Genomic DNA, 21,369 nt, shown 5'->3' on the forward strand with positions numbered 1-21,369 from the left:
GAATTGATTTAGAAATTATTGAATAGGAACTCGCCCGATTTTATATCGTTCATTTACACTCTACTGTGTGCCTATATTTTTGCGTTTTCAACTTCATCCCAAGTTATGCTCACCTTCCCCTGCATTTTGTTTGTCTGTTTTAACCAGAACAACCAAAATATAATTGACTGACTGGTGCTCCGTCGACCAAAAAATGTTCATTCCTGTAGTTACATCCAGCATCAAAATCACATAACTTTCTCCGCATTGAACAGAAAGAAAACTTATGAAATTCTGTTAAGAACTCTTGGTAGTCGCAGAATAGCAGAACTTGGAAGCTAAGCAGACAGTCAATTTCCATACTTTCGATTATTACAAAAAAAAGATCAATAGTACAATAGTAAGGGCATGGTGAAATTATGACATACATGAAAGAAATTACTAGTTAAATTATTCCCTGAATTTTTACAAATACTAAGAAAATATAAGTACCAAACTAATGTGAGCTTTGCCAATATACAGAAAATAGATATACGAATACCACACTTGGACAAAAATGATTTTTAACCGGTCTGGTAGTATATGCATCTTCTCTGCCACAAGTGGGAGCAAACTGCTCAGATTTTGAAATTCACGTTGCTGGCGATTCAAAGAACGTTGCAGAGAGATTAATGAAACCACTAATCCCTTTGGGCGCCATTCACAAACAAATTCAACTGATAACTATCTCACACCAACTCTGAAACATGACTGGATGAATGACCGTGGCCCACAATTGATTAAACTGGCTGTTATCTTTCTTCTCTTGAAGCATATATGAAATTGTGTAAAAGAAGATAACACTGGTATTATTCAAAAACACTGCATGATAAGGAGGTAGAGGTTGCTAAAGAAAAGCATTTTTTGTTTAAGAAAAAGTTAACAAAGCGATTCATAGATCTAATTCAAATCCAATTATATTCAGTAAGCACAGTGGCGTATGTGTCTTGAGGGGGAGGGGTAAAGGGGCAGCCGCCTCGCGCATCACGTTATAGGGGTGAATCTGCTGCTTAGTATGATGATTTGAATAATAATATTATGAGCATTTTACTCTACATTGGCCGATTATTTATACCCATGTATAACAACATATAGAATTTGTTTATCTCCAAATTAATTTTTAAGTTAGGTATAAAGGGCAGCATTATCAGAAACTCGCCCAGGGCAGCCGAGAAGTTTGGCATGCCACTGATTAAGCAGAATCATTACAAAATACACACAAAAAAACAATCGTAAAAATTACATGCTGTTACAATTGGAATAAATTGTCGTGGAATTAAATGTCTTCGGGATAATTAAATGTTTTCGGGATAAGAAGCATAAACAAGAAGTTTTTCAACGTCAGAAGAATCTTTATCATAGAATCCAGATTTGTAATTTGTCATAACGGGACACAAATCTTGAGAACACCACCTGAAAAAAATTTAACAATTTGAAATAATGTCATTGTAGCACTGGGTCTACTAGGCCAGGGTTTCCCAAACTCATTGGGCCATGGACCCCTATTTGTGAATCTTAGTTTTGACGGACCCCCATCCTATGTCGTATCAATTTCTGTGCCCAACCAATAAGGAAGTATGATGTTTCATTTATAACACAACAACACAAACGGCATTAATGTGATGGATGAGGTTGCTTCTCACTGCACAACTTATCGATTCTCGGAGATCGGACTCCACGGCAAGTCTCGACTTGTAATTTGTCATTATATTGGTAAGAGCTGAAAATAGTGCCTCAAACATCTAGGTTGTTAGCATTCCAATTGCCTTTTCTGACAGCGATAGATATTTGTTCACAACGCTCAACCAAAAAAATGCAATCTGATTGAAATCAATCATTAAAGATCGATCAGACTTATCATATCATTGTGGACCCCTGTGCAGTCATCATGGACCCGAAGGGGTCCGTGAACCCCAGTTGAAAAAAGTCTGTACTAGACTGACTGTTCCACTAACAAAACATCTATTTTCTTATTGAAACTAGACAGATTTGCAATAAAGCTAATTGCTTTATGCAATGAGAAAGACTTGAAATACCGTTTTGCAGCATATATATCCGTTTTGTCAGATCTTTCCCAGATTGCATGCTCCAGAAGTAGTGCTGCCATAAAAATTTTTGATATACTGTATGACATATCTCTCGCTGCAACTACTATCTCAGATTGGTCAGCTTTTTTCTGCTGTGTAAATATTGTATTTGAGATATGAAGACAAGGATGATAATACTCGTACAAGTCTAGAGTACAATACAATACAGCATCAATAAAAAATACCCTATTTTCGAACCAATGAAAAAAACAGCGCTACAGAAGTATGTGTACCAATATGGAGGTGATTTGGTTCGCCTACTTTACATCAAGTTGTGTAAAAGGACTGAAGCCTATGGACAAGGGGTTCACTTGGCTAACACAGACAGTCTCCGAACTCGTAATAAAACTAAAATCTTAATAAAATTATGGCCTAACCCTAACCTGGTACAAACATTACAGAAATACCTTGTAGTTTTGCATATAAAAATATTACCATTCCAAGTACAAATGCTGATAAATCTTTAATTGCAGATTCTACATTTTTGATGGGTTCCGACAAATACGATTTCTCTGAGTTTTTCACAGAGTTTACTATTTTTTCCACTCTTGAAAAGAAATCTGTCAACACCTACATACACATGATAGATTGAAATATTAATAATCAATAAGGGCTGTAAAAAGACTAACGAAAAAAACAAAAATGCAGAGATGAATTTAAAAATCATTCAGTTAAACAACACCTATTCACCGTAAACCAATACCCGAAAAATACTGAAAGAGTGATTTAATTTTATATAATTTCCTATTACCTTGCTTTGTGAAAATAGGTATCATAACTTCTCATAACTATTTAAGGTTATTAATTCAGTTTCATTTTTTTCTTTAAGAAACTACAAGGTAAGAAATATATGCTACAATTAAAAAATATAGTATAAACAAGATTTTAAATGCGATGTATCAAAGCTTTTTTAACTGAACTTATAATACTTGCCTTATATATAATTGCCTTTTTTATTCGCAAAAGTGGTAATTTTCCATCAAATTCATAATTTAATTTTTCATGATTCACATAAACTATGATCTCACAGATAATCATTAGTTCAATAAACATTAGATAATCAGAAGAAAATCATTGACTACAGTCTACAGACATATTTACAACAAATCAATATTGTTCATAACTTCTGTATGTTATATGATTACATCCTGACATATAATTTCATAGAAACACAGAGAATATTATACGCACCTTGCCATCGGATTTTTCTATTGCTCGTAGCACGTCCATTGATAGAATATTAGTTGTGCCTTCCCATATACTTAATACTTGAGCATCCCGCAAATGCCTTGGAAGACCTGAGTCCTCCAGATAACCCATACCACCAAAGCATTCCAAACCTTCCGTTGAAACATCTAATGCCTGGAAAATTTGGATTAAATTGATTAAAATTGCATTTTTAGATTTATTCATACTGTTTTTCCAATTTGCAAATTATTTGTTAGAAATGTAAAATTAAAAAATATTAAAAAGAGTAAATTTATATTTGTGTAAGATTGTGCTCAAAAATTTCTCAGCAATCCAGGACACTTTGCACAAAAGTTAAGTTCTCTCTACAACAGTGGTTCTCAAACTTTTCAAGCCGCGCTCCCTTTTTAGAAGTCTCGCACCCCACCTCAATGTAAATATCCAAAATAAAGCGGGCAAAATCAAATCAAAAAATATTTTTATTTTTAATTAGCTTCACGCCCCTTCAAAAATGGCCTACGTCCCCCTTGTGGGGCGCGCCCCATTGTTTGAGAACCACTGCTCTAGAAAATGTTCCCAATAATTTGTGTATCGATTTTCTTGGATCACCCTGTGTGGTCCTGTAGTGAGAGACTACTAATTGACACATTCACTCTGAACCAAGCCCTACACAAGCATATGTGTTAAATATGTGAAGCCCATTCAATTTAGTATACTCGACGGCGATAAAAACCAGCTTCAAACTCTAGTGATGTGATGTCTGCATAGTTCAGTTTAACCAGGCCTTGGCGAGTTGCGGCCGTGGCATTGTGAAAATTATCAGCGCTTGTTTTTGCACATGATCACTGGTCAATAGAGTAATCAGTGAGTGGATTTTGCTTTTATGATTTTGAGAAGTCGCTCTTTGAGTCGTGTGCTAACACAATGGAATATTGTTAGATTAGTCGGCTTTGAGCTACCCAGTCATGAACACAAAATTTTTTTTAGTGAAATTTCTGTAACTTTTTCTTTATATTCAATATACGTGGGTTATTGCAATTTCTATTGAATGATTTGATAAATCAAGCAATATTGAACAGAATAATCTGACTTTAACAAGAAAGTGATAATTTTGTTATTCATGCATCGGTGAAAGTCCAAATTAATGAATGATGAATTACACCAATGATCAGTGAGATTTGAGTAATTGGTTATTGATTAGGAAACAAGCTGTAACTGCAGAAGAAGAAGTTATGTCAGTAAGTAATGGTAGTTATGTCATTCTTAATGCAAGTGTTCTGTGTGAATAAATTCACAGAAATGTAGAGAAAATCATTCAGGTTTGACTTTCGCAGTGAAGGAATTATGTTTGACAAAAAATTTCAGTAAATACAATTCAACTAAGATGTGTTTAATATAACGTTATGGTGCTCCTGAAGTATGCGTACCAAGATGATGGACACCGGAATGTAGTATGTGTACCAGGTTAGGGTTAGGCCATAATTTTATTCCAATTTTGATCATTTTAGTTCTATTACTAGTTCAGAGACTGGCCAAGAGACTCCTGTAGTATTTGTACCTAAAATTATGGTCTAACCCTAACCTGGTACACATACTACGTTCCGGTGTCCGCCATCTTGGTATGCATCCTTCAGGAATACCAACATTATATTGTTAATATTTCATTCTTTTTAAAAAACTTGACAATTTGAAATATATTTAGCAAGGCACTAAAAGATTGAAATTTCCGACAAATATGGTGGTACATCAATCTATCGATAAAGAGTAAGTAAAGATAATAAGTAGGAATTTACTATACAAAACATTATTCTAAAACATAATTTTTTCTCCATAACTTTTTTGAATAGAGTAGCAAAATCCTATTCTTTACAGAGTGTTTATGGAAGTATTTCAGAAATCTGTTAAAGTACTTCAGCATTTTGTTTGCTCCGTAGGATTTCATATTCATCCAGGTTGAGAAAAAAAAAACGATAAGACGGCTTAATCATACGGCGGGCGTATCAAGTCTCTCGTTCTGTTGGGTATAGAATTTGTTAGCCATATCGTTGTTATCATATTGCGAACTACAGCTTCTTGTACAGTTATCAGTCTATGTCCAGATTAATTAGTTATTTGTTTTGGATGCACACTTTGGAGAAACCATAACCAACCAGCGTTTATGTGAACAGCCTATGAAAGCGAGGAGCCTAGCAATCTTTTCGCACATTAATGTAGAAAAAACTATTATTTTATTCCAGCTTACGAGTTGATCTCTGCACGACGAAAGAAGAACGTGAAGACTTTTATAAAATAGCTGGGAAAGCATTCTATAATTCTGCAATATCATACAGATATTTACCAGACAAAGAGAAACGGAAATTGTTTTTGCCAGCGTATATTAGATATGCGCATGAGGTATAATAAAAATTGGACGATCAAATCAAATTGAAAGATAAATTTAATTTCTACATAATTGTTTTTATATGAACCACATTCAGGCCTTCGGGTCTGAACAAATCTTGATTAAGCAGCCACTGATAAGGAGCCACTGATAAGGAGCTGCTTCCTATTTGGGAGAAATTTTTCGGGTTTATCATAGACCAACGGTGCACAACCTGCGGCCGTTGTGAAAAAATAATGCGGCCATCCACATGCAAAATCCTATAAAAAAAAAGTTTAAAATCAAAATATAGGATTTGGCGGCTATGTGAATATACCCTCTGACCATAGGTTTCAGTCCCTTTGCACAACTTGATGTAAAGTAGGCAAACAAAATTAGTTACCTCCATATCAGTACACACACTTCTAGAGCGGCCAATTTTTTACACCCCTTAATGGGATTTGGACCCATGTTGTTTAATATCAGCGACTTGGTTAACTTGTTAACTGCTATATTTTCTTAAACAATTATACTGAAAAATGAAATTGTGCAAAATGCGATAATATACCCACAATGACAGTACAACTTTTATGTTCAAATATTTAAGAATTGCTCTCGTTCTTTAGAAGAGATCAATGGCTAGACTTAGCTGTTGATGGACCAATTCGTGAAATAGCAGCGAACCTCGGAACGGTCGCTTGGCGATTAGCACGCCATGCAAGAAATGTGGAGTACAAATACCAGAATTATGGATTCAAGTACATTTCATTTATGACAAAACTCGCATACGACTTCGGGCTCAAGAAGTATACTGAATCTGATGGATCTCCCTTTAGAATTCCACCATTCCACTATATGCCATATATAGATACGTTTCCAGAAGCTTTGCAATTCGCGAAAAAACTGAACTATGTTCATGAAGTTGTTCATAAGCATTATAATTATAAATCAGGATTGAAGTGTGTTAACGAATCAAAGGAAAAATATGAGAAAGGAAAGTATTCATGTTATTATGTCTTTTTGCACAAGGATATCAATCCAGTGATAAAAGAAGCATTCGAAAAAAGGTTTATCAAAGCCAAACTGTAAAGTGAAGTGTTCATAATGGGAGTTTAAACAACTTCATATTGATGAAATCACATAATAGACTAACATTAATTATAAAAATAAACTACCATATATCACATTTTTTCCAAAATCTGTATTGTAAATCTTTTCATGATTTTCATATTTTTTGCACCATATCGTACCTTATCTTGCTCGACTTTATTAATCACTTTCTTATGTATGAGTCATATATGATATGTAATTATGTATACCTCTAGAACAGATACATAATTATAACCTGCAATAAAAATCTTATTCCGAACTTGAATGTTTCACTTATTTAAATCTGTTTAGTAGAAGCTATTTAGAATTATTCGGCACTTTGTGATATTCTGAAAGAAAGGTAATATCAACCTTTGAAATGGTCTATCCCAGAAATTCGCAAAGTGGGGTATATGGACCCTAAATAGCAGAACTATCAAGGGGTCCGCAAAATAAAAAGTTTAGGGACCATTAGTTGATCCAATAGAGTTATTCTGAGAATGGCTAAAACTGACAAAAGTACCGTAATTAACCTACAGCTTTACAAATCATACAACAACAAAAAACAAAATAAGAGGTAAAAATAAAAAAGTTAATTTTTGTTGAAAAGCTAACATTTTACACACGACTGCATCAAGTTTCCAATAATTTCACTTAGATTCATATTGTTCTCCTTAACAATTTTGATTATTGCCAACATCAGTGATTACTGAACTTCAAGTGTGTTTTGAAACTTCACACGTTTTTGTATTGCCAGTCGTTGTATTATATAGGTGGTATTATTGTATTATCATGTATAGCAGGGGTCGGCAACCTCTTGTCGCTCGCGGGCCAAAATTAAAGGTTGCGAGTCATTGGCGGGCCGCACATATTTTTAGAAAGATAAAACCCGGATGATATATTTTATAATAAAAATCAAGCAGTGATACATCTTTTAAATAGAATATAGATTTATTTCCTCATTGCATCTCATAAAATTCCATTTGAATAATTTCGGCGCCATCAAACCCTTTGCACTTAGTATCAACTTTTCTGCGTTTTGTTGCCATTTGTCTAGTTATAATCTAATTATATGCTCATTGAACAAATAATTGTGAATTATATACTTGTTAGGTTATAATACAATTTAGTCTAAAGAATTTAATCGCCGAAACGGCTGTTTTGTTGCTATAATTCAATGAAGCGTCGCGGGCCGAATCCGGCCCACGGGCCGTGGGTTGCCGACCCCTGATGTATAGAGTGCTGTAAGGGGGTGACATATACCGTAAGTTTAAAATTCACTGCTCTAGTAAAATGGGATTCGAACCTTCCTATAGTAATCATATGCAACATGTTCACGATCCTTGACCTAATGTGCCAACCACCAAGCCAGTCACTTCATATTGAAAACACCTAAACACTTTCTAATATCCACAAAAACTATCCTGTGTATTTCTAATACACAAAAACTATCCTTACCTGCTTTGCTGTGTATAATTTGCACACTGGTGTAAGGATCCTTATCAAAGCCAAATCTTGATTTGTTGCGATTCCTGCTTCTTCAAGTCCAAGCAATCGAATTATTTCAAATGTCATCAAAAACGCTGCTCTTGTTTCAATATCAATTCTGTGATACAAAACGATTTCGATTTTCATCAATGCTAGAGCATTTCAGGTGGTAAAAAAATTATAAAAAAAAAAAATAGCGTCATTTATCGGGCAATATTTTTCATCATCGATTTGAGTAAAAGTCCAAAGAAAAACAGAAAATTTGTCAAACAGCCATTCATTTCTACAAAGAATACCTTTTACATTTTTTAAAGGCGTCTGTTATATTACACTTATAGATGCTTAAAATGTCGACCATGCAATTCAGAGAGCAGTGTCTCAACCTGGAAGTCCAAACTTGTATAGTGTTTTGAGGGTTAACTTGTGGGATATCGTTCCAATTAACTTATACCTATATGCACTTTATTTTTGATCTAATTGGACTTTCGAATTTTTCTGCTTTTCTAGCGACCGCCCTGTATTAGCCCCCCTGCTGTTTAGCATTAGATTGTGCATAATAATAAATATAATCTAAAACATATTGAAAATATGCATCACTTTTACTTTACTATCTAAGAGCATAATATATGAGGATAAATTTAGTGCTGTTGTATCAAGCTTTACCACATTAATGAAAAATCGTCAACCTAAATATTACCTTGCAAGTGTTTGAACGTGAAGTGTATTGTCACATAATTTTGATCCGAAGGCAGTTCTTCTGCAGGAATAATCAACAGCAAGTTGAAGTAATCGCTTCATTCCAGAAATTCCCATCAAACAATTATATATTCTAGTTATCGTCAACATATCAGAAATATGACGAACACCATGGGATTCATCACCAATCTAAAAAAGTTGAAAAACATTTTCTAATACACAGCTTAGCAAAAAGTATAAGTATGTTAAGTTAATATTTGTCCTGCTATTGATAAATATCAGTAGATGACAAAAACATTTGCACAAAAAATTTCGACAAAGTAACATACGTATATTATCGTGATGCTTAGATCCATTTAAGTTTTAATCTTAGAAAAGAAAACGAAAGAAAACATTGATTTTCTTATATAGCAACCATAATATAGTTGCAAAACTTGATTACCTCGTCAGCTTGATGCGTTTAAATTGTTTCTGAGCCAGTGAATACAAAAGGGTATAATCGGGTCTAACTGATTGTTTGTTGCTTTTGGTGTTTTGAGATATATTTTTTTTAGTCTGTGCCATAACATGTACTACCAGGGTAGCAAGGTTGGGAGCCACTGTATTGGACAATGGACTGCTGAAAAACTAGGGTCTTTAATCTACAATACCGATTTGAAAGAACTACCGGTACCATCAAGCTCACAGACATAATATACAACAATAAATGCATATTTTCATACCAGGCAGGATATATTGAATGTGGATTGATCATTAAGTGAAGTTATGAGCTATATCATCCTCAAAATTTACTACTTTTCCATATAATATCCCAAATTGCTAATTTTACATAAAATAATAATCATTGCTGTACGACGACAACACCATACTTTTTGTACAAACCTCGGCGCTGTAGAAGTATATTTACCAATATGAATGTAACTGATTTAGTTCGCCTACTTTACATCAAGTTGTGTAAAGAGACTGAAACCTATGGGCAGGGGGTATATTCACTTAGCTAACACAGACAATCCCCGAACTCGTAAATGTACTAAAATAAGGAAAATCGGAATAAAATTATGGCCTAACCCTAACCTGGTACACACGCTACAGGAGTACCCAACCTCAGGTACAACCCTGGCGCCCACCACCTCAGGAAGGGTGTAATTAATTGAGTGGACAATGCCGAACCAGACAGTCCTGTCTTGCAGAGCTGCCTATGCAGAGCCTTGTTCGCAGCCAAAATGCTTCACAAATTCTACATTACTAAGACGAGATGGTGTAAATCAAGTTATGGGGTTTACCACGAATGGCCCAAACTGAATAACTAATTGTTCTGAAGACATTCTAGAACAATCTTATTTAATACGTCGTAACGAAAAAAAAAATGTTTTTGATCAATTGCAATAGAGAAATTAGCATGTATCATTCTAAATGAATATTATATTTGGCAATGCTAACGAATTGATATAAACGTTACCTTCTATTTGATACATTTTTCTGAAATTAATTGAATCATATTTTTCACTTGAATACCACAATTAAATCCACGCATTCGAAACAAATAACTGGCCGACTAATTCCATACCCGACATGGACTAGTAACTGGACATGAGGCTGTGGTTCGCCATAGGACTAAGCTGTCATATCAGCTTCCCTCTCCCCCGGGATAAATTTGTATATAAATATGAAATTGTAATTTTTCAAATAAAAGTATTTTAATCCATTTTTAAAATGAAAAATTTGCAGTTAAGTGAGTAATTATTCTAAAATAAATTTGAATCTCTTTGGATATCTGTGGGGTTTCACGAAGATAAATTTAGCTTATAAAAAAATCTAACCTGATGTGCAACCGTTCCATCTAGTAATAATTCAGCAGTAGGTAGTTGCCTAGTTCCAAGTTTATTTTTGAGTCTTTGCATTTGAATTCCATTTAATCCTGAATCTAATTTCTTATCTTTTGGATTTCTCGTTTCAAGGAAAAACAATGATAAACCTTTTGATCCTTGTTTTATGTCACCACTGAAACAAAAGTAATCAATTTCACTATACCTAAAATACACTATGTGGGAAAAAAAGATAGAAAATATGGCATTTTAGGGTGAAACGAGATGGGAAGAATATACCCAGGTCATCAAATAGCAATACCCTAGCGTTGATGGAGCGTGTAAAAAATATCAATACAATGGTACAAGAAAGAAGTCGAAATACTTACCGTATATTAGAAATAGGTAAGTAGAGGTGAACTGGTTGACCTGAAATTCACTCATTTCACCAAAAGTGGCCGAGTCACTATCAAGCGAGGTAATTATGGAAACAGCAGTGCGGAGATGATACCGTAAATAATATACCATAATAATTAATAAACCAAATAATAAATTAAACTTTGCAAACAAAAAAATGTTAATTCTATTTTTATGGTATCAGATGTTAAATGAAACCTACTTTATTTATATCTGACTATCTGAGTTCAAATACTTGAATTGAAAATTTTTAAATTAAAATTTTCTCAAATTATTTCCAGAATCAAGAATTTACTTTATGAATGTAATCAATTTCAAATAGATTCAAATATTTAATCTGTTTAAAACATTGCTGTTATTAAAGTATGTCGTGTTCTCTGTTGATCATAACCTAATAAGGAAAATATCGAATAAAATAATAATATTCTAGCATTTATTCGCATATTAGAAGAAATCTTGAAAACAAAATAGATAAAATAAGATAAGATAATCAACAAGATCAACATGGAAAGAAACCTGTACAGGACCCGAAGGCGTAAATATTTAAAAAAACAGAACCCATAGATGTTTTTTACTTCCACAAAAATGAGGGAAATTCATGACTGCACCCAAAAATTTCAGTATTCTATGACGCTTTGCACACAAAAGTTATTTTGCGTGCAAAGCGACATAGAATACTGAAATATACTTACTTATATTTACTGAATACTGAAATATGTTTTCTTTAGAACATGTTCCAATTGACCTGGGTTCTGCTTTTTTGGGATCACCTGCAATAAGATGCAAATGCTTACTTTTCATCAATTATTCTTGCAAGCGTGAATGCAATATCAGCATCTGTGGCTGAAGAAAACCATTTGTATCCATGTAATGTAAAAGTTCCATCTGATTGCCTACAAGCAACTGTTTCTGTTCCATTTGCTGGAAAAAGCAGAAATATTTAGTTCAAGGATATGAACGTGGTACCTCAAAAGACAACATAAGCCAGTGGTTCTCAAACGGGAGGGGGGGCGGGATGTAAAAAATTTTTGAGAGGGCATGAAACTAATAATAAGAATATTTGGTGGATTTGATATTTACATTTCTTTATTGTTTAGAGATTGCAGAGAGCTGTTTTGCTTGTATCTTTATTATCCGTACCATCTAAGTATTTCCAACATGTTTTTTGAATAAAACGTACTTTCGCCTTACTATCTGTTATTTGTAGCTTATTGGTAACTAGGCATATTTGAGATGAGATGCGAGATTTGACAAACTCTAAAAAAGGGACGCGGCTTAAAAAGTTTGAGGACCACAGACATAAGCTGTTCATTATATTCACTCAAACACACTTACTCAGATAAGTAAAAAATCTGTGAAATAGCATAATATTACCGGTACCTAATTCTACAAATCTGGTATAAAATGGCGAGTTGAGAAATTTGAATAAATATTAATACAATAGGAGACACTTCCATCTTTGACACTGAAAATTCAGGCTCAGTATTATACAAATGCAAAGGGCATCAAAACAAGAACCCAACTACACCCTGGCTATTTCTACACATTATGTTGATAACAAAAAGAGCTGTTATCTTGGCACTTAGAAAATCGACAAATTTAAAACCCTTTTATTTTAACATTAAAATAATTCTGAAAGTGTCCTACAATATTAACAGCATAAAAATATGATAAACAAAATATACTCTTCTGGTACCTACCAACATCGGATCCCCCTCCTCTTTCAGTCATCCATTGACCAGATGTCCAAAACAAATCAGGGTTTCGAGACGTTAATCTCCTATAAATATATTTTACAATACACAATTACAATTAATTTAAATGTATTTTTACAGTATTTTTACATGTATTTTTGACTCTGAAAAAGACTCCAGTGAAGCATCCACATTTTCACAAAACTGACACATTTCCATGAGGACAAGAACTTTTTCGGTTCGTATAGAAAATAGAAAAAAACGTTTTATGCACAATGAGGGAGGGATGACGCAATCCAAAATAAGCAAATGAAGAAATTTATCAAAAAAGGTGGGGAACCATTGGCATAACTCAATAGCAATGGGATTGAGAACACAAACATTTACATTGCTTGATATTGTTACAAAAATTAGGTAGATGCATAATCTGGTAGTGAATTGATAGCTGTGGTGATATTCAAAACTTTAAAACTGTTTTTTTTTTGGATCAAACTTACGAATTCCACATATTCATCTTTTTCCACATATTTCAAGTTTTACATCCATACTATGATCTAGCATCAGCTATGTGAAACTTGTAATATGTGAAATGAGATTCGTTCCGCAGGTTAAATATGGTTCCAACAATCCAAGAAACGGCGCTCCAGAAGTGTATGTACCAATACGAAGGTAACTAAATTTCTTCGCCTACTTTACATCAAGTTGTGTAAAGAGACTGAAACCTACGGTATGGGCAGGGGACATAACAGACAGTCCCCGAATTCGTAATGGAACTAAAATAAGGAAAATCAGAATAAAGTTATGGCCTAACCCTAACCTGGTACATATACTACGAGAGTAGGCTACCCAAGAAACATACAATAAAAGATAGAGAATTCGTCATACAAATCTGCCGCAACACACTAAAATTGATAGTAAGGTAAAAAAATATAAATCACTATCCCGATATAATAATAACATCCATTGCTGATGCCAAGCTAATATAACTCAAAATACATATACCGGTAGTTATAAATATAAGTGGCACAAACCTATATGCATTTCCAAATACTCCATCATTATTTGCCACATCATTTATCGATGATTCCAGTACTTTAGCAGCTCCATCAGTCATTGCAAGTGGACAAGAATACAAACCAGATGATGCACCAAACAAAAATAATTTTGCCATTTGATATAATCGACTATAAAAAATGGAAAGAAAATAAAAAAATAATAAAGAGAGTTTGAATGTTATTGTGCAAAACTTAAATTTATATAAATTCCGACTCTCGACTCCAGGTTGACAGAAATTTCGACTTAGATTCCTGCTCAGAACTCTCTCAGCTCACTCTCTCTGCTCAGAATAAAAATTTGGCAGCCTATTCCATCCTTTTTCAATACACTGTTAATATTGTTCAATACACTAAAGCAGGAGGGGGCAACCTGTGACCTAAATGCGGCCCTCTTAGAAAATTCATGGGGCAAGAGGAGAAGTACCAATTTTGAATGATGCGTGGGCCGCGAAACGAGTTTTTAATTTAATTTGGTACGTACGGTAATTCCAATCCCTTTTCGCTGCGAGGCCTATACCCAAGTGCAATTTATCAATGCCTATAACTTTGCAGTGCCTCCCAGCTAGTTTGTGCGACCAACGCGTGTCATAAGATAAATAACTAATTTTTTTGTGCCTGTGTCTGCAACTACTTGAACGCCCATGTAAAACAAAGGTGCGAGTGCGACCCATGGTTTCACCCAGTTATTTGTATCTGGCCCTCCAGTATAAAAGGTTGCACACCCCTGCTTTAATAAAGCAATATATTACAGTAAATAATTATTATTCAACCAACCTATATTCTCCATAATTTCTTTCATATCCAATAGCAATCATTCCTTCTTCAGCAGAAACCGTTTTCATCGATTTCCAGGCATCACATGTATTGAGTTGATCAATTCTTCTACCCCACGCATCATACTGAGTCAGTGTAGGTGGATTCCTTTCACATTCTAAACCTTTTTCATGGATTTCTGTGCAAATCCGATCTCCGAACCTAATCAAATCATCCTCAATCACTTTGAAATGCTGAAAATCAAATAAGGTGTGAAAGTATATCGGTACTGCCATAGTATGTGTACCAAGTTAGGGCTAGACAATGTTTTTATTACGTTTTTATTACGACGAAAAAAATTCGAATTAAACCTACATTTTCTGGAATATTCTTCTTCAGAAACGATTTTAAAAGAGTGTCCGTTGTATAAGGGTTATGAAGAACGGGTTGATCCTGAAAAAAATTCCCTATTTTTGCATGCCTGAATGCTTCACAATGGTCTGTAAATAGATTTAGGTCAGTCAAACATATTTAGTAGAATTTGGCAAAAATTGGAAAAAATAGCCATTGAAATGGAAAAATCAACCAATAAATACGCAATGAGTTGTGCTTGATAAATTCTCTGTTCTATTCTATATGAGGTAATTTAAAATATATATTCAATAAACCGTATTTAAAAATATATTTCAGAATATATTCAAATATAGTTATTCATAGAAGGAATCCTTAATAATTATTTCTATGGACACAAATTTCTGATCATTACAACTTTATAATTTTTCTAGTAATTTCTTCAAAAAAGTCTTCACACAGGCAGCAACTTTAGAAATCTATATTGAAAAATATCAATGTATGATTAAATCATAAAAATGTCTTACCATTTGTCACCTTTTTATCATTTTGTGCAGATGGATTGACGCTTGCAGTTCTCTGTCCATTTCTTCCCTCATATATTGAAATTCTTCTTATCCCGATCCAATTTACATTATGAAAAGACTTCAAGAATTTTGACATAGTTACACATCTAATTTGATATAGTCATCTCAAACAAACGGTAATAACCTAAAAATGTCATATTTGAATTACTGATAACAATCTTCACTGCCTCGTATCTTAGACCATGTGATAGAAAAAATTACGGTTCGTATTTCTTAATCCAAAACTGAGGCCTTCCTAAAAAAATTGTTTATCATCAAATTATCAACCTAAAATGTTAGATGTTTAATGTTTGGTTTTTAGCTACATATAACACAAAAACCACGAATAAATAAAAATTAAAAATCACACCGCTAGTACCATGTTTTAAAATGAATGAACCAAATTTAAAAAAGTAAAAAAATTACAAACAGAACTTTAGCTGTTAAATATGAACATAATTTTTTACAACGCAAGATTGTGAGCCTAACTGTAAACATGATTAGACGTGTAAAAATGATCAGTGACATTATACAAACAGTGTGAAATGGATGAAAATGAATCTCTGCTGACACAAGATTTCTCCACTGAAACTAACTGTTTCTCTTATTAAGAGGAAATGTGTTGAAAATTCATAATATTGTTTAAATATTGTGACGTAGAAAAATATTTAAACCAAATTTCACAAACTTTAAAGATATGAGTTAAGGACAAATAACACACTAAAACTTTTGGTATATTCAGTTATTAAGATACATTTTTATCTGTATAACGTCAACAACCACGCTAATTTTTTATTTGACAATCTTTTTTGTCAAGTCTTCATATGACACTTGTAGGTTATAAACAAAAATTTTTTTTGACTATTAGTCACATGACCCATCTTTCCAACCAGTCCGCCATCTTTCTAAAACTAGCGAGCAATCAAATTCAGATTTCCCTAATTTCTTATTAACTTCATTATGAATTTGGCACATCCAATTTGAAAATGTATATCTATCTTGCACGGCCGGTCTTGAATTTTTCAAGCTTTTTCTAAGATCTTTTGCACAATCTTTACAGGGATAAAACTGAGCAAATATATCCATAAATTGAGTCATTGATTTCTTTTGTTCGTCAGTAGGCTTCTTTGGATAATATGCCGCCATGGTATGCAAAAATGACCAAGAGTTCCTGCCCAATTCTTCACGATCTAAAGGACACTCATCACTTGAAGTTGGACTGTTTTGTTCTTTGTTTTTGTCTTCTCCAGGTTTCCCTTTTTCTCGAAAATTTCTCCATGTTTGAAAACTTTCACATGCACGGCAATGTTTCTCTCCTCGATCACGATAATGCGACAAATTTTCTTCACCAAATAAATGGCTTCCACGTTTTGGATTTGCCATGAATAAATAACTATTCCAGAAAGTTCTAAAATTATTCAATATCTCCCAATTTAACTGATATATCTTGATACACGAGTGAATTTTAATCAAATATTCCCAAAATCCGGCCAAATAATTTTGCCCCAATACCTCAAAGCAAGATTATTATTGCTTTCTGCTTTCTTTACTGGTTGGAAAAAATAAACTAGGCAATATATATTCAGGAAGGTTATTGGGAAGGGCTGAAAGTAAGGAATACCAATTAGCTTATTTGTCCATCAGAGACACAAGATTTTCTGGTAATTTGTACCACTGTATAATCGATCAAACATTGAAATTCCTATATATATAGGAATATCAGTGAAAGTTTATTTTAACTTTATAATTAGCATAACAGACATAAAATAATTGATAAAAATAAAAAATAAAATGATTCCAGCATCACAAATATAGCTGTATAGCAAACAAACCTTAGGTAGGTTACATTGAAACATACAGAGAATATACTAAAATGGTTTCCAATAGTAGTGTAATAGTGTAAGACATGTGCAGTTGTGCACTCTCAGTACGGCACACTTTACAGATCGAGAGACAATCTCTCGTTTTAGAGAAACCTATTTTAACGGTGATCGAATATCCCTCCTTCGATGGACGTCTGGCGGATTTTGTCTCCCGATATCGATAAATTGAAGCTGCGCAGTAAACTAACAAAAGGCGCAATCTAAAACCATCACCATTGAATTCCTCGTGAAAAAAGAATCAGATCTACCGATGTAAAAAAAATTTTACCGGTGCGTTCGAGAGAAATGAGCAAAAAACGATTGACGGCGTGTGACGTCACTGAATTTCAATCGACGCACGCTGGCACGCATCGTCCGTTCCTCGACGTAAACCTTGGCGTGCCGTGTTTCTCTCATTTTCAATGTAGATAGGATGGCGTGTTAACGATAATAAATGGATCAGAGATAATAACAAATGTTAATCTATACGAAAATAATTTAATTCATATGCCGCAAATGATCAACTTGCGTAATTTACACAATAATAGATCGGCAAGAAACAAGAATCAAATTAGCAAAATAATGTAATATCATGCCGCATCGATGTATTCATATGCCGCAAATGTTCAATTTGCGTAATTTATACTAGTATAGATCGATGAAAAACAAGATTCAAACTAATATAATGCGGCATCGATACATTCATATGTCGCGAATGTTTAATTTCGAAGTATACGGAATACGAGAATATTTTAATTCAATGCCACGTCGAGGCAATCATATACCGCAAATGTTAATTTACGTGATTTATGCAAGAATAGATAGGTGAAAAACAAGAATCAAATTAATATAATGCCGCATTGATGCATTCGTATGCCGCAAATGATCAACTTGCGTAGTCTGTGAAAAACAAGAATCAAATTGGCAAAATAGTTTAATCCAATTAATCATCGAGACTTTTATTTTACTATAGATTGTTGTCGCTCAAATTTAAATAAAAATCTCGAATATAATTATTAAATGATATCGTAATTCGTGATCGTTGTGCGTTCTGGAAGTTTCAGTTCTAAATAACCGAAGATGCTATGTTAAATTATTGTAATTACAGGTATTAACGGGCATACAAAGTTTCACTATCGATATTAATTTAACGGGTCTTACTACTTACTGAATACAGCGCGAAACACCGCAAAGAGCGCAAAACAGTGCGAAACAGCGCAAAAGAGCGCGAAACAGCGCAAAATAGCGCGAAACAGCGCGAAACAGAAGGAAACCAGCGCAAAACAGAGGGAAACAGCGCAAAACAGGAAACGAAATGAAATGCCTTCAGGGTCAGGAAAGTATCTCAGTCCTACGTGCCAAAATGAAATTATCCAAATGATTTCTGACAGACTGAAGCAGACAATCATTACGGAAATTAAAGCGGCTCCTTTCTTTTCTATCATTTTGGACAGGGTCTTACTACTTACTGAATACAGCGCGAAATACCGCAAAGAGCGCAAAACAGTGCGAAACAGCGCAAAAGAGCGCGAAACAGCGCAAAATAGCGCGAAACAGCGCGAAACAGAAGGAAACCAGCGCAAAACAGAGGGAAACAGCGCAAAACAGGAAACGCAGTCATTACCACCTCCTGCCACGAAAAAACTACGGCGCCTCTCACCATGGTTTTATGGCGCTATTTCCGGTATATTTACAAGGTTATGTACCGGATTATAGGTCATCATGCGAATTTTTATCTACCTTTTTGGTGCTCCAGAAGTATGTGCAGCAATATGTCGCACAACCTGAATCCGCTACACACACACACATACTACTACAGGTTGTGCGCCATCTTGGGGCACATACTTCTGGAGGTCCCTTTTTACCTAACCCTAACCCTAAAGCCAACCATATCCACATGGAAAATGTTCTAAATTATGTTACCCAAAATGTGTCACCAGCAGGGGCAGACCTGCCATTACAGCATTACTGGCTACATACGTTGGTTTGTGTTTTTAATTTGCTGCCGTGGTAATCCAACTCAAAACAAGGTGCCCCGAACTCATTGCAAATTTTTTTTTCTGCTTCACACTGTTTCCCTCTGTTTTGCGCTGTTTCCCCACTATTTTGCGCTGTTTCCCTCTGTTTTGCGCTGTTTCGCGCTATTTTGCGCTGTTTCGCGCTCTTTTGCGCTGTTTCGCGCTCTTTTGCGCTGTTTCGCGCTCTTTGCGGTGTTTCGCGCTGTATTCAGTAAGTAGTAAGACCGTAATTTAACTATTGAAAAAAAAAAACTTCGATATCATGCATCGTTTTGACTTCGTTATACGACAATTCAAACGATGTCATGTAGTCACAAACACTTATAATAAAATTAGTTGGACTCGTAGACGTATTAATCGAAACGCATAATTTTGTAATCTCTTGATATTATTTAAAAGTAATTATTTTATTCACAGACGTATGCATTTACGCGACATTATTTTAATTAGGCACTACCAACAGTGTAGACTGAATATAATGATTCAGAAATACATCGTATATCTAACCATATAGGTCAGTATACATCGGTAAAAAACGAAAATCAAATTAGCAAAATTCGAGAGCCGTGCCGAACTGCCGATCTGTGCGTGACTTTCTTTGACGTCATATCCAGACATCTGACGTTCTCACGCATCGAGCTCGCAGACGACTCGACGCCCCCGGTTTCACAGACGCCTATTCATATTTTGGCTCTTCCGGAATGTAGACGCAAATCCGGATTCGGGATAGTGTGCCGTACTGACTCTGTATATCAGTTTATCACAGAATTACAGAAGTATCACTTCTGTGAAGAAAATTATTACTTTAAAATCAGTTTTCTAAAAACGATCAGCGTTTAATTTGTAAAACATTGTTTTACCGTAATTTTAATTTTTTTTAGTGGCCAAGTATACAAGCTGTAGGAAAGTTTTGCACTGAAAATTACTGAAATGATACAAAGGTCTGAAGGTTGATGTCACTTCAACCAGGCCTACCGTTACCGGTACACAGCTCTATAATAACTTGCTTTTCGTTGTTGCCAAATTTAAATCCATTGTCAATTCAGATTTATAAAAGTGATAGTTTTGGTTTATCTAAATATAGTATTTCAATTTAGTTGCATGAACTTATAATAACTTACAGTACTGTTCTATATGCTTTGGCCACCTCTGTGAAGCTAGCAGCAAAACACGAAATTGTGACTGACAGAATCGCAGAAAATACCCACGCGTAAAATTAAATGTTCCCAATGATTTTTATAAGAAAGTGTATATTTTGATTATTTTCACAATAGCAATTAAAGCAAAACAATCATTAACTACACTCCTCGTATTGTTAATATATGGTAAACAAGCTAAAGCGACTGTTACAGTGCACAAAATTTTTTTATAATTCTTTGAGAGATGTTTAAAAATGACTGAATTTTCGTCGTGTAACATGGTCGTTTCATGAAAACCTCCAATAAAGGCAGCATTGCAACACCATTGGTGAAAAGGAGAAACCTCAAAGATTCGATTTCAATATGTCAGAACAGTCTCAGCACGTTTTGACTTGACCATATATAATACTAAACATAGCGTATATTCTTCAATTTTTAAAACAATGTATATACAACAAATTTGAAACTGATTTTGTATTTCAATTAAAATTACTGGATAGTTCATCAAAGAAGATATTTTTCTCTTTGTCACACAACAATAATGCACTTCATTAAACTTAGAATAAGTTGAGTAAAGTCTGAAATACTGAAAAAAAATTTACGTCCTCTTGTGGATTCTTTGATAAATTTCACAAAGTTATCGTTTTCGAAAGGGCAATTTCTCAAAAACCGCCAATAAAGGCAGCACTACGACACATTCGAAGAAAAGCAGATACCCTATAGATTCGATTTTAATATGTCAGAACAGTAGCAGCACGTTTTGACTTGGCCAAATATAATTCCA

At 34.2% G+C, this 21,369-nt stretch overlaps 2 protein-coding genes and 1 long non-coding RNA gene across 5 annotated transcripts; 1 reads left to right on the forward strand and 2 right to left on the reverse strand.

Moving 5' to 3' along the window:
- Nucleotides 1-283: 283 nt before the first annotated feature.
- Nucleotides 284-16,430, reverse strand: LOC120331186 (acyl-CoA dehydrogenase family member 11-like). Of its 3 annotated transcripts, none has more exons than XM_039398251.2 (13): nucleotides 15,528-16,430; nucleotides 15,025-15,149; nucleotides 14,671-14,903; nucleotides 13,873-14,025; nucleotides 12,848-12,927; nucleotides 11,942-12,068; nucleotides 10,746-10,926; nucleotides 8,927-9,114; nucleotides 8,200-8,347; nucleotides 3,297-3,467; nucleotides 2,541-2,675; nucleotides 2,055-2,194; nucleotides 286-1,431 (listed from the first exon to the last, which is right to left on the reverse strand). In XM_039398251.2, the coding sequence occupies exons 1-13, from the start codon at nucleotides 15,661-15,663 to the stop codon at nucleotides 1,314-1,316; spliced, it is 1,935 nt and encodes a 644-aa protein (XP_039254185.2). In that variant the 5' UTR covers nucleotides 15,664-16,430; the 3' UTR covers nucleotides 286-1,313. The 3 variants fall into 3 exon arrangements, with proteins under 3 accessions (XP_077969688.1, XP_039254185.2, XP_039254184.2); XM_039398250.2 differs by having other exon boundaries at nucleotides 287-1,431; nucleotides 2,055-2,197; XM_078113562.1 differs by lacking the exon at nucleotides 2,055-2,194 and having other exon boundaries at nucleotides 284-1,431.
- On the forward strand, nucleotides 4,425-5,974 carry LOC120331217 (uncharacterized). Its single transcript, XR_013476650.1, has 2 exons — nucleotides 4,425-5,057; nucleotides 5,531-5,974. It is a non-coding gene; the product is annotated as an uncharacterized LOC120331217 (long non-coding RNA).
- On the reverse strand, nucleotides 16,431-16,949 carry LOC120331237 (FAD-linked sulfhydryl oxidase ALR-like). Its single transcript, XM_078113802.1, has one exon. It carries the CDS (start codon nucleotides 16,947-16,949, stop codon nucleotides 16,431-16,433), a length of 519 nt encoding a protein of 172 aa, XP_077969928.1.
- Nucleotides 16,950-21,369: the final 4,420 nt, after the last annotated feature.

The sequence above is a fragment of the Styela clava genome, chromosome 6, assembly GCF_964204865.1.
Source record: "Styela clava chromosome 6, kaStyClav1.hap1.2, whole genome shotgun sequence".
Taxonomy (NCBI): domain Eukaryota; kingdom Metazoa; phylum Chordata; class Ascidiacea; order Stolidobranchia; family Styelidae; genus Styela; species Styela clava.

Excerpts from the sequence above, each read along its gene's own strand:
- LOC120331186 (XM_039398250.2), bottom strand. The coding sequence starts at position 15,663 with ATGTCAAAATTCTTGAAGTCTTTTCATAATGTAAATTGGATCGGGATA. Across the intron at positions 14,904-15,024 it reads AGAAGAATATTCCAGAAAAT|CATTTCAAAGTGATTGAGGA; the intron begins GTAGGTTTAATT and ends TTTGATTTTCAG. Across the intron at positions 12,928-13,872 it reads GTATTTGGAAATGCATATAG|GAGATTAACGTCTCGAAACC; the intron begins GTTTGTGCCACT and ends ATATATTTATAG.
- LOC120331237 (XM_078113802.1), bottom strand. The coding sequence starts at position 16,949 with ATGGCAAATCCAAAACGTGGAAGCCATTTATTTGGTGAAGAAAATTTG.